Source organism: Morone saxatilis, unplaced genomic scaffold, assembly GCF_004916995.1.
Source record: "Morone saxatilis isolate NCDOM2014 unplaced genomic scaffold, NCSU_SB_2.0 Contig16, whole genome shotgun sequence".
NCBI lineage: Eukaryota > Metazoa > Chordata > Actinopteri > Moronidae > Morone > Morone saxatilis.
This window is the reverse complement of record NW_023339718.1, coordinates 7099500-7113161: the sequence shown is the minus strand read 5'-3', so window position 1 is coordinate 7113161 and position 13662 is coordinate 7099500. Positions and strand designations below refer to the sequence as shown.

General features: G+C 39.6%; 2 protein-coding genes across 2 annotated transcripts in view; both read left to right on the top strand.

The window, feature by feature from the left end:
• Positions 1–7812, top strand: part of kiaa0825 (KIAA0825 ortholog) — a 109318-nt gene extending 101506 nt beyond the window's left edge. Inside the window, exon 22 of the mRNA XM_035658689.1 lies at positions 6937–7812. Coding sequence (XP_035514582.1) covers positions 6937–7120 — 184 coding nt within the window. The 3' untranslated portion in view covers positions 7121–7812. The remainder of the gene's footprint in view (positions 1–6936) is intronic.
• A 3103-nt stretch (positions 7813–10915) lies between these two features.
• fam172a (family with sequence similarity 172 member A) overlaps positions 10916–13662 on the top strand; it is a 139825-nt gene continuing 137078 nt past the window's right edge. The window contains exons 1-3 of the mRNA XM_035658690.1: positions 10916–10993; positions 11744–11884; positions 12772–12873. Of these exons, the coding sequence (XP_035514583.1) occupies positions 11779–11884; positions 12772–12873 (208 nt within the window). The 5' untranslated portion in view covers positions 10916–10993; positions 11744–11778. The remainder of the gene's footprint in view (positions 10994–11743; positions 11885–12771; positions 12874–13662) is intronic.

Genomic DNA, 13662 nt, shown 5'->3' with positions numbered 1-13662 from the left:
GGAAGAAAAGAAAGGTGAGGTAAGGTGGGGGGGTGGGTGGGGGGAAGGGGGGTGAAGAGGGGAGATAAGAGGAGCAGAGAGTTGTCAACCTCCTGGGACATGTGCAGAACTCAGCCTCTATATGGAGCAGTCAGCTACTGCGCTGCACTGACCAGCACACGTTGGCTGTGTCGACTTGGCAGGTGTTTGGTTATTTGCTGTTGTCTGCATGTAATAATACATTCACAAACAGCAAGGAATCTAAATTGGACCTCACCTTGTCAAACACAAACAAGGCCCCTCACCCTTTTCTCCCTGGAGCAAGATTTGATAGATCTTACCCACAGAAGCACAGCGAGCCTATTTGAGGAATGTACCAAACTGTGTCCAATAGACTAGTACTCACAGTCACACTGTGGTGGACAAGCAGCCTAATGATGTCTGAAATACCAGCACAACTGCTATGATATGCTGTGATAATTGCTACCCTCCTGTCCGCAGTACAAATAAATGTGGAATCGGTGGGCAAACACATTAATATGGAAATGTCTACATTAATTTGGAGCATGGTCTAAATTATTCAGTAATTAAGCCACAGCAAATTTACACAAACTTTCCCCTGGATGACTGGAGAGAATAGTGAGAAGCTAGGAACAGCCATGCAGAGGGATTTGAAATATGTGGTCACATGATGTGAGTACATAAGTGCATATTGCTCCAAAACAAGAAATGGATCTTGCACTGAAACAAAATTGGGCCACAAAAACAGCATCAGGTAATGCCAAAGACATATATGCAATTGAAAATGAACTGCAGCCCAAATATGCATAGCTTAGGCACAAAGACTAAAAGGGAAACGGCTAGCCTGGCTTTGTTTGAAGGTAACAAAATCTGCCTACCAGCACCTTTAAAGATCACTTATTAACGCGTTTCATTTGTTCAATCCATACAAAAAACAAAATTTGAAGACAATTTCCCAAATTTCTGAGGTCAATCAACACCTTCAGAATGAAAATACAGCCGTTCTTCCGTCTTGTAGGATAGTCCAGATGATTATTATTATTTTTATTTTTTCAAATTAAAGGCTAAATGCTTACGGGTGTCACTTATGACAGAAGTTATGTTACCTTCAACCAATGCAGGACGGTTGAAGGTGCAAGGCCATTTGGACGAGGTTGCTGAGGGCTGTTTTCGGGTATGACAATCAATACCCCAAAAACAACCGTGTGATGGTGTTGAATCCTGCAGGCAAAAAGGTCAAAAGAATAAGCTGAAACTTGTCCATGCAAACGCATGCTGTATTCACTGGATGAGACATTAAGAACAGCCACAATATTCAGTAGTTACTTACCAAACACACTTAGAAGAATTCACTGCCCTCATTTCTGAGGAGAAAGACATTGCATGACAATATGTCCGCACAATAATGGGTCTAACAGGGAGGAAAAACAGCCAAATTGGTAAAAAGTATTTTCTGAAGAAAACTGTGTTCTACCAGCATAAAAGTGCATCACGCTGTTTAAAGATTAGATTTACTAGTGTTAGTTAATACTAGCTAACATTAGCCTACATTGAGTTTCAACTGAGCACTGCAGGTGCCAAATTAAATGCAGTTGTGAAATTAATTTTTGAAATTGTAACTGACAAATTAAAATATATATGTCCCTCAACCTCCCTCTGTCTTTGGACTCCTCAGCAGTAGTGTGTGTGTGTATCTGTGTGTGGTGTATTTGTGGAAAAGGCCCTTTGTGCCGTCTGATGTGCTGGACTTATCATTGCTTGGATTTGGAGTTTAAACCAGTGTGTTTGAAGTTTTGTGTTTGTGTGTCGCTCTGTGCATGCACTCGTCTGTGTGTGTGTGTGCATGCCTCTGAGCCTGTGTGTGTGTGTGTCTGTGTGTGTGTGTCTGTGCCAAAGCACGTACAAGCGTGTCAACTTGTGTAACTGTGGATGTCCTTTCAAAGGGCCTTTACAGATCTGTCCGAGGCCCTTTGATCAGGCGTTCTATGACTCGCCTGCTCTCGACGGCCCTCGAGATGGGAGGGTGCGTGCTGGGTGGGAGATGAGGCTGGTTGGACATGGATAAGACTGTGGATTTGACCCACACATTCACACGCACACACAAACAGAAGTCGTGCTTTATTCAAACGTGATACATCAAGACTCCAAAGTGAGCATAATATCGAATAATATAGAATGTTTTTTGCATGCATGTGTCTGGCTACACCAGTGCATGTACGTGTTAGTGCATTTTTTTGATGCATGAAGTCAAAATGTCATCATGTGATTAGAAGGTACTCCATGTAGTCTGTGAAGGGCTAATTTTCAGGTAAATTAGAGACGTATAAGGTTTGCAGTTGGAAACCAGTCATCCTCTCAATTATTGTGAAACAACACTGTGTGTGTGTGTATGTATTTGCGTCAGTCTATATTGAACACAGCAGCTGTACAGTAAAGCTACCCGTTCAGGTTTACTTTGAAATAGATTTGCTTTGATATTGCATATTTTTTGTCCCTGTTGATTTAGTCTGTTTCTTGTAGCTTTTGAGTGGACATCGGTTTGGATTGAGATGGATCTCAGGTAGGGTCTAATACTGAGTGGCATCACCGCGCCGCATGGACATACTGTAGACCTGACACTGAGTTGATCTGACAATAGAATGGATCAGTGTAGCGGCTAGTAAGTCAGAAGGTAGAGCATAATCCCTTCTGTCAAGTCTCTGTCTCGTCAATATTCAAATCCAGCCGGCTGTCCAATGGCTGTCAGTTACAATCTCCCTCTGGCTCATAGCCTAGCACAGGCACATATCTAAATTGAATTGGATGTTTGCTTCTCAATGGAAATTGAGTCGAAGAGATGACCCCCCGGCCCTGTATTGTGAACTTGTCAGTTACCCCAACTGAACTAGATCCTAATGTACAATATCCATTCCCAACTAATAACTTTTCTTTGTTGTTTCCTTTTTTATATCGCTTCTCATTTTTCTTTTAGTTTGTCATATAAACGCTGTCTGTCTCCCTCTACTCACCATTTTTCTCCTGCTTTATTCTACACAATCTACACTGTAGATTGAGATGCAAAATTGGACAATTTTGTGTCACAAATTGTGACTTGGCTTGCTGGACAACTAATCTACTTCATTTAAAACTAATGACAGGTCATAAACAAAAACCCAAATGCTTTCTGTCACTTCTTAGAAGTACTCTGTGTCTTCTCCTATGATGATGTATTCCTATGCACTCTGCTTCTCAGACACCTGCATGGACAACATTTCTATCTGTGGAACTGCAACACCAAAGGCCAAGTGTAATAGCGTGAAATTAGATAGAATGGACGTAACATGGCTATACAAGGTAGAAAGAAAACACACACAGACATACTGTACACATCCTTTTACATTATGAACATCCTTGCACCAGCTAATTTAATCCACTGACCTCACCTTTACTCACCACCTCTAAACACCTGACCTTAAACTCTGACATCGGCAAGAAGTAGCTGCTTGAAAACTTACTGTGTTCAGGTTAAAATGGTTCATCCATTCTGGTGGTGAGTCCAGCTTTTCTCTGTCTGCTCACTCCGTGATGTCTAAAAGCTAGTTTTTCTAACTTCAAGTTTAGATACAACCATGCATATCTTTTTTTTTCAGCGACAGAGTGTCTCAGAGAGCGCTTTGTGATATGAATTGCAGAGATGCGTTTATTTATTTATTTTTTACAAAAGTCTTTTCTATTTCATCTTTCACTTTAACTCTAGTTCTAACCCCAAATGAGATGGCTGAAGACATGACGACCAGTCAAAATGATGTCTGTTCACTAAATGTAACCTGACTCTGAAGGTCTAAAACTGAAAGTTGTTCTCACAAGGGTGGAAATGATAGAGGACATTTAACCATAGTCTCTCTCTCTCCATCTCTCTCTCTTGTTCAGTCCCTCTCTTCCTACTTCTCTGACACATGTCGCCCTGGCATGCATGGAAAGGCCTGACCTTTGGAAAGTTTAGCACTTTAAATATTTAGGCTTGGGTTATGATGGATCCTCCAGGCCCTGCGGCAATGTGCAAAGCCTCTGATTAGGGCCGCTGTCAGAGTCATTTAGCTGAGTGTCTGGCTGTCGGTGGCGCTCTCTGTTTGACAGGCGAGCCTTTTAAACAAACAGCGGTCCCAGTGGCAGAGCAGGCAGGGCACCCAGCGCAGCACAAACACCCAACACTCTGAGAGAAACCACTCAGCCCACTGACAGCTGCAGAGGAAACCACTGGCCACTGTCTCTCATGATCTTTCAAGCACTTTGTCTTCCTGCTCACTCACTTTCTTTCACATGGTCTATACTTTTCTTTCTTTTCCACACTCCATGTCAATACTTTTTGTCTATCAGAGTTTGTTTTATTCTTTGTCGCTGGGAGCTGCTAGAGTCGAACATCAAAGTTTCATCTGCTGTGTTTTTTGAATAAGATTTAGTAAGTAAGTTGATTGCTGGATGATCTCTGAGCAGGGCTTATGCTCTTAATTTGTCAAACATCACTACTCATTATCAGCTGAAAATCAGGATAGATGCTCTCTGTCTTGTGCCTGCATTGTCCCATGATTAGGACAGCTTACATTGATGTTCCCATTGAAATACATCTGAGCCAGCCTTTTCATCTCACTCTGAGACAATCTCCCGTGGCATCAATCCTGTAAATATATGAGTCTTAATATGTGTGTCCTATTCTGTATTCAGAGGAAGAGCCAAGTCAGCAGCTCCAGTATTAATGCATGAGAAATGAGCAGAGCCCATAAGAATTAAAGGGTAAGACTCTCCTTATTAAGATGTAAATTCCAGGGGAAAACTTGCCGAAATGAGGATACAGTGAAGTTATTGTCAACTTTAGCCTACTTATGCATTTCTAAGAGGCATTGTTGATTTGTAGTTGTTGAAATTAGATACACACAGCAAAGCACCTTGTGTATTTTTCTGCTCATTTTCAGCACGAGATCAGCCAAACTCAACGAATATGCAACCTATACTTTACGGAACAATTTACACTTTTGGCAACATTATCTAGTGACAGTATACATGGCAACTATCGTTGTAATTCAATCTCTGTCTATGTGTGCGCCTTCTCTTTTTTTCTCTCTCTCTACCTCTGCCTCTCTCTCATTTCAAATTTGCACTTAACACCTTCCTGGGGAAAGGCTTCTCATTCATCAACGGTGTTTGTCCCGGTGACAAGCAGGGCGCCTCCTGCATATCAATATCAGCTAAGACAATGCTGAGCCTGTAACCTTCAGCTAAATGTCATTCTGCTTAATCCTATTTGAAAATTAAACATTGAAAAACCTTTAGCGTACCTTCCTGTCTTCCTTCCTCTCTCGCTCCCTCCTTTATTGGCCACCATTCCTCCAGCTTTCTGTTCTCCCTCACTCCCTTCCTGTTCTTGTTTTGCACGCTGTGTGACATTTGTATTGTTTTGTTTGTGTGAGTGTTTGTATCCCATAATGGTTATTTAGCGGAACTGATTTTGATTTTATGTCACTGAAAAAATAATATAGGGGCAATTTGTCTGCCCCTGGCACTCATCTGCATTCTTCCAACAGGGTCTACAGCAGTCATCAAAGGCAGACTTAACTACTTCTGCCTTTGTTCTGTCTTTTTTGAGAGACAGTCCACTCACTCTGTTATAGACACAAAAATTACCCAGATAAACATAAAAATTTGTAAATAAAGTTGTGTGTGGAGTGAGAATGCAGTCACATGAGAGGAAACTGCATATTAACATAAACAGATCCTCTCCTTTCAGACGGTAATTACCACACTGATGGTAGTTGGGAAACAGAGAAAGAGGATGTCTGATTTGTCCAGATACACACTATGACACAGACTGAAACTTCATTAAAGTGCTCTTAGTATGCAACACATGCATGATATACTTGGTGTTTTCCTCCTTACACACGTGTACGCCTCACACGCATGCACAGAGCACAACTATATTGTACATGTTTGAAGATATAGTGAGGAATTGAAGGGGGGGCAGGATAAAAGGAAACTCAGAGATTGCAATGAAAATGCAATCATTTGCAGTCAGACAGATATAATTCTACTTCGGAGGGAGTGTGATGCGGCAGCTCAAAGACAGCCTTCCGCCAGCTCTCCATATGGATTTGATTGACCACAGTCACTCGTCAAGAGATTCCATTGAAATACAGAGAGTGAATTACAACGTGACTACCCTTGATGTCTTCATATTGAAGTCCTCCATCCACTCTCGTAGCTTGAAGAATTAGAAAATGTCATCGAGAGACATATTGTGGAAGCAGTTAAACAAGATGGAGAAGCAACAAGATATAGGGGAGCAATTTCCTTCATGCTAAAAACCAGTCACCCAAGGGGTTTGTATGCGTAACAGTTGTCATACCATGACTTAGCCACAGTAAACATCAGATTGACAGACAAGGGAAGACGCATAGAGATATACAGTGAGCCAGAAGCATAGATTCTCCTTTGTTTTACTTTTTTTTTTGTTTTAATGTTCTCTATAACATCCAAGTCTGTAAGTGTGTGTTTGCATGAGTGAAAACCTGTAAGTCTGATAGTATATCACAGCAGCACAGCATGCTGTGAAATTGACCTACACAGCATGAAAAAAGAAAGACAAAACTCCCATGTGAGAACTTAAAAAGTGAAAGTGTGGCGTGTAGAGCCTCGAAGAGTTTCAGTGTGCAGTGTGTGTAGAGAATGTATTTTGGACAGTGGGGTACTGCAGGCAGTGGGGTCCTTTCTTATTCTGTGAGACACAAATAGAGGGGCACACAGAATGTTGTTGGTGTGCTCATTTTGTATGTTGACACAATCTTTATACACCAACAGAACTTGCAGATGACACATTTAGTACGTTCTGCTGTGTTTTCATTTAACCCTGAGTGACAAATGTTTGTTGGTGTTAAAACAGATGTTCTGTCTTTCTGTGCTTTCCAGGTGGGAGATGCAGGAGGATGCAGAGCTCGAAGATGGAGAAAAATCTATGATAGAGGAACTTCAGAAAGCATATTTTGTTTGCTGCTGCAGACCAGGACCGCAGGACCCTCCTGAAGCTGATGAGACAGTGGCAAAGCAGACCCAGGGGGAAACACAACCATCCGATAAGAGTGCTGCCCAATAACAGGCCACGCCGTTGGAATTTTTATCACGTTGTAAATGTTTGCTTGTAATACTCACTTGCACCTCTCTAGGTAGTAGAGTGTGTGTATATGTGGGTGTGTGCACATTTGGGGTTGTAATTGGGTTTGTGCATGCACTGAATGCAGCAAGTTTGCATATGTGTGTGCATGAAAACATGAGTGAGAGAGCGGACAAGAAACTGTGGAGCAACAAAAAGAGTGAGGGAGACGATGCGTCTTTATGCACATGCCTCAGACAAACTCTCTGTGCTTTTCTATGCTGCATCAGACGCATTTCATCTTTTTGGAGCACATCTCCAGAAATCAGTTCTGGGAAATAGAGAGCCTGGATTTGTTTGCCTGGGACAAGATGGGACTGTGTGATCACTGTTGGTAGTTGAAGTTTTTTTTTGAGACAGTGAGTGTAAAGACATTGGTGTCAACATACTTTCTCCTGGTTCCTGAAAGCAAACATCAAATATTACGGTTGGGAAGCAAGATGATGTATGTTTTGATTACAATGTGACCCAAAAATCTGTCCCACTATGTAATATCAGTGAGTATTTTGTGCAAACTGAGAAAACATTTATTTTATGTGTAATACGATTGCTCAGTATATTTTTCCAAGATTGTCCATATTTTGTTATTTATGAGATGGAATGTTTTAGAATTAAACATGAAAATAAAATGATATTCTTACTTCACTACTAAATATGCTTCTTCTGTCATATGATCAATTTATCTGATCTCTGTGCAGTCAATAATTTATGATGATTTATGACATAAAGTTAGTATTACGTTTTTGAATACATACATTACATGTTCTTCTCTTTTATATTTGATGTTCAAATAAACATTAAACAACTCAAATGGTGCTCTTTTTATCAACAAGAATATAAATTCAGCTCACAAAGGCTACTGCACACCCTGTGTGATCCCTTTGAGAGAGGAGAAAAACAGTTCCAGAGAGAGATGTGCCTTTCCTTAACTAGATTTTCAATGCAAATGTAGCAAGATTGTGATCACCAAACCACTTAGGGAACACAAAAGACAATAAAATGTTCAGCAACTGAATTGTACCTTTTTACTCTGAATAAAGGCAAAAAGGCAACAAATTAGTCTTTCTAAATGAACTGTGTTTGAAGTAACAATAGAACTATTTTATTTTAGTGTTGCAGAAAAACAGTCCTTGGTTTCGGTTGCCCTGATAGCTCACCTGGTAGAGGTGCCAAATTGTTCTTCTAAGATAACTGTTTTCTGTGGAAAAAAAATGATTTGATCTCTTTCATTCTCCCACGCCCTCTTGCCTAAAGTAAGTAACTGTAGGGTTATCCATTTGTATTTCCATTGGATGGTATAATTCACAATAAATCATTACAAAGAATGATTCATAACAAAGAATAAACTGAATTTTCTATTAAACAGTATTCATTCAGGGATTATCAAACCTACATAAACATTTTAGAATCCCAGAGCTCATCATGACATATTTATGCAGGATAAACAGTCACAGCATTTTGACTCCTCGGATTTACATTTCAATTGATTACCCTCAGTATATTAGTGCATTATCCACAGCAAACTCTCACAGCAGAAAGATGTTGGTTTTATTTGTATGTTCATCCATTGAGTACAACAAGCTTTGTGTCAGCATGTAGTGAGCCAACATGGAAACATTATAGGAAGACCATCGTTCTGCTAGAGCTCCCTGGTTTCATTTAATTTTCATCTCAAGCCCCAATTCCTTATTATTTGGCTTTCAAGTTACAAACAAGTCATAATGCATTTGTCACTAAATTCAAAATACAACAAGAACATAATTATTAATGTACTATATCAAATGAACAAATCAAAGATGATACTACTTTTCCAAACTTAAAGTAACAAATGGGCAGCCATACTCTGGTGTACACCAAAACTCCACAACACATAACAATATTGTTTACATAGTACATCCTATAAAATGAGTTTTTATGCAATGAGGATTCACTACAATTTTGAATTCATAGTAACATGAAAAGTCCTGCCATAAAGTTACAATAATCACTTCAAAAGCACATCAAGTCATACTAAGCTTGAAGTGGGTCTACCGTTTGAATATTGGCCTGAATGTCTGCTCTGCTGTGGGCCAACCCCGGCATTGGTGTGAGAGGGTATAAAGTATTTCAAGTCCATGTGAACTGACCAGTCTCTGGTTTTGCGAGGCTTTTGTAAATTTGTCAAGTCAAGTCTGAAGAAATTTATTGAGCAAGATGTATCTCCCGTATCTCAGATATCAATGACACAATATGTCATGTTCTTATTTGGGTCTCCCTTTGCAGCTTTTACTGCTTGAGGAAACAGGGTAGCTCAGCTCCCCTGAGAAACAGCTTCCACTTCTAGAGGCCGCCCAGAAGTAGGGCATACAGCTTTAGTTTAACCAGGATGCTCTTAATGTGAATCAAAAAGCATATGTCATAAAGCACAGTCACAGGTTCATGATGGTGAACAGAGTGTGGCAGGTGGTTTTTGGTAAGTTACCCGTGGCACCATATGAGTAAGTCTGGCAGGTCTACTGTAGTTTCAACCATGACACCAATCAAATGATGTTTTTCTTTGCCTTTTAAAGTAACATGCTCCTATCCATGTCACTCTGACAAACTGTGAAGACAGTGCTGACCACTTAGTGGAGAATCAAAAAGACAGGGGTGGATCTAAAGAGGTGGCATGGGGTGCCAGCTGCCACCACTAAAAAATGCCTGGCCAAACCAGTTCAGTGTCAAATGCTGTCAAATTTAGGCTATTCATTTAGATTTATTTTGAAAATAATGTGTTATGAAATTAACATAAAATTGCATGATGTGTTATGAACACATTTTAGACTAAGTGATAAGCTTAAGTTCAATAAAAAAATACATGTATGCAAAAATGTTAGCAACTCACACATGCACAATCCGGTGCCCCATTTCTAACAGTGTATTTAACTTTATTATATATTGATGTATTTATTTTTACTTTATACAATCTTAAAATGAAGCAGGTATTCAATTAAAAATATTATTATCAGTATTTTAATTAATTTCAGTGTAATTCTGTTTCTGAGTTCTTAAGAGAGGTCTTTGCATAAGCTTTTAGCTTCCTACCTCTCCTGCACAAGCTCTTGTTTAAATCAGTTTCACGTATATCTGAGTATATGTAGGTAAAAGTATATATGTGAGTGTACATATAATATCTTGATAACTGTATTATGTGCCAACAAATGTCTAAAAATAATAATAATAATAATAGTAAACTGTAGTAAAACTATCAAAAGTGAAAATAGCGCTTATTATTATATAAATGTATAAATACTGTTTCACGAGTGTTATATATACTATATTATATATATCACTGGAATAGCATTACTAGTGCATTAGCGTCAGAAACATTTTATTATTGTCATGGGGCCGTTAAATGTAACTTTATATAGTGTTGCTTAGTTTAATATAAAACAATGCATCATGTTGAATAAGATCATATGATTTACTGGTAAAATCATTATTCGCATAGTATCTAAATGATCTAATAAAAAAGGCTGTGAAATAGAAGCGCTCAGAACAGTGGAGCAGAAATATACAGTAGCAGAAAATGGAACAACTCGAGTAAAGTTCCCTCAAAATAGTATTTAAGTACAAATGTACCTTGGATACATGCCACGGTAGACAAAGCAGAGTGGTACACATGACACACAAGAGAAAACATCTGTATAACCTGGAGCAGCTGCTGTGCTACTGTGCCTTTAAATATCCCTTCCAGTCCGTTGCCCCGGTAACCCGGAAGCTTCACGCTCAGCGAGTCCTTCCTGTTTTAGAAATTTCAAGGAAGCAGCAGCAAGTGGACAGTCGCATACACTGATGGTGCGTGAGTCGAACAAAAAGCATGCCTGCATCTACTCTAAACATCTGCTCCTCTCCGAAACTCCGTGTTTGGTTGGGTTGAAACGAACGTGAAATAAAAGCACGAGTATCCTGACTGTACAGTTACCTGCTCGCAGTGGCTCCATGTAGAGCCACTGCACACACTCCCGGAGTTGTTTTTAAAAGAGCACGAAACATTAAACAGATGTTGACTGTCGGTGAGAAGATGCCAGAGCAGTCTGAGTTAGCTAAGCGTGTGAAAATGAATGTTTTTTTTTACCGCCTGCAGCGTGCTTTCAAAGCCGGAATAACTTTGCTATGTTTGCATAATTAATTCACTTGCAGCACGTGTGTGCAAAGTTGAGCGAACACAAGGCGGCTGCCGTACTCACAGTTACATGTTTCCTGGCATTAATGTTGACAAATAGTTGTAGTTAGCTGTTTATGCAGTGTGTTATTGCAGCGTAAATGACCACTCCTCCATTTTATTCAGCAGCGTTAAGCTATAAGTTTGTAGCCTGTGCTGGAGAGTAGGATACAACGGTAGGTTGTGATGTTTTGGCTTACTGCCATCTTGCAGGTGCAACAAGCTTTGAGACAGTTACCTTTATGATCTTTGGTAAATGAAGAAGGGATTAATTGTCTGACCGATACAGGAATGTTATTTTATGATACAACACAGTACATGTGTTCCAGCTATGATGATTTCCAGTTCTTAGTTTTCTCCTTTTCAATTCCCACATGTGACAGGATGCTTCTCAGTGATCTTTGGGAGAGGAGGACCCATGCTTTCTCATCTTCGTGCTGCCACACCAGCATTGTACATATTGTGGATCACTATGGCCCAGATAGCTGGCCAAGAGGACAGAGAGAAGACTACTGCACTCAAAGGTAAATATGACGTGATACTCATCCTGAAAATGAAAGCAAAAGAGAAGAAAATGTGCTCAATGGATATGAAAATATGAAATAAAATAATGATCGCAACCTACATGGGCACACAGACACAGCTATGATGGACCTAACTTACAATTTCAACTTCTTGCTAGATATGTCTATTTTTTAAATGTATTTCAATGTACTTTTCTCTTTCATTTGCTGTCTCGTCATTTCAAAGCTGTCACTTGCATCACCTCAAATAAAAAGACAGATGCCTTGCTCCATTTAAACAGACTTTCCCAGAATGGCCTGCTGCTTTGAGCCTAGTTAAGTTTTCCTCCCTTCTTGACATGCCAACATGCCTGACCTATGCAGTACGACACACAAACTCATACGGACTGTGGTTTCATTTCACTGATGATGTCCAGCCTACTTGTCCTCATTTGTTTTTTGTCCCATGAACTGAACACTTTATCTATCAGTTCATATTTAGAGTTTTAGCTGGAGTAAACGACATAGGACAGGAAATGTTCCTCTTAACCTTGAGTCAAGTATATTCACCCACCATTTTAACAGACCATTTTGTATCATTCTTGTAAAGAATTCTTTAGTAATAGAATTTGCAGAAAAATGTTGATAGATATTTTGGTTATTACTTGATGGGAATATCCTCTTTTCCACTGACTGTGCCACTTGAAGATGAATAGCTTTTAGTTTAGGTGAGTAGGGAGGACTTTTGTATAGCAGTTGGTTTTGCTTCATAACTCAGACTTTGTAAAAATTATAATGTAGATGATGTTGCTGGATATTAGGTTATGATGCTGTAGTTCAGTTTATGACATGAAATCTTGACTGTGGCATTTTTGTCACTAATTTTTGCTCTTTTCTTTCTTCCTCAGATTTGCTGTCAAGAATAGACTTAGATGAACTGATGAAGAAAGATGAACCTCCTTTCACATTCCCCAAAACGCTGGAGGAGTTTGAATATGGTTTCAATGAATGTAAGTACATATTTTAGTCTTCAATGCACAAAGCACACCAAGCCTTTGGCTTTAACAAAGAAAAATAGCAGAATACTTCAGCTAAAGTGAATAGAAAGTTAAATATTGGCACTGGATTGTCATAACTGTATGAGATCTAGATATAAACTGAAGGAAACACAAGAAACGGGTCCATTCTCAATGGTTCCCAATCGTTTTGACTGAACAGGCAGAACTATTCGATATATACGAAGAGCAGAACATGTTTTTTCCTTCTTTTTATGTCTCATTTGATCAGTTTTTGACCCCTTAGAATAATTTTGTGTCCACTAGATGGGTCCCGATCCCTAGGTTGATCTACAGAGTTGGGTGGTTCCACCTGATTCATGTTAAATCTACTGTGAAGATGATGTAAAAACCAAATTACCATAATCCCATACAAAACTAAGGCAGTTTTAACATAAACAGTCAGTGTGTAATTACAGTTTGGTTCAGTGTAATGGCACTGCTTTTTAATTAATGACCTAGAACTGTCTCTGCTGTCACCTGGGACATTTTGGGGGTAAAAGTTCACTGTAAGTGTGTGCGTGTGTGTGTGTGTATGTGTGTGTGTGTGTGCGTGTGTGAGTGAATTATTAGTGACAGGGAGGAGCAGAGCTGGACCCAGAGTTGTGTGGGTCCAGATGATATAAAAGTGTCTTTAGAATTCGCTTGGCTCAAACCAGGTGAAGTGGAGGAGGAAGAGTTAGAAAGGTGGTGGTTTTGACTCTTAGTATTCCCCTGTAGCCCCTCTCTCTCTCCCTCCCTCCC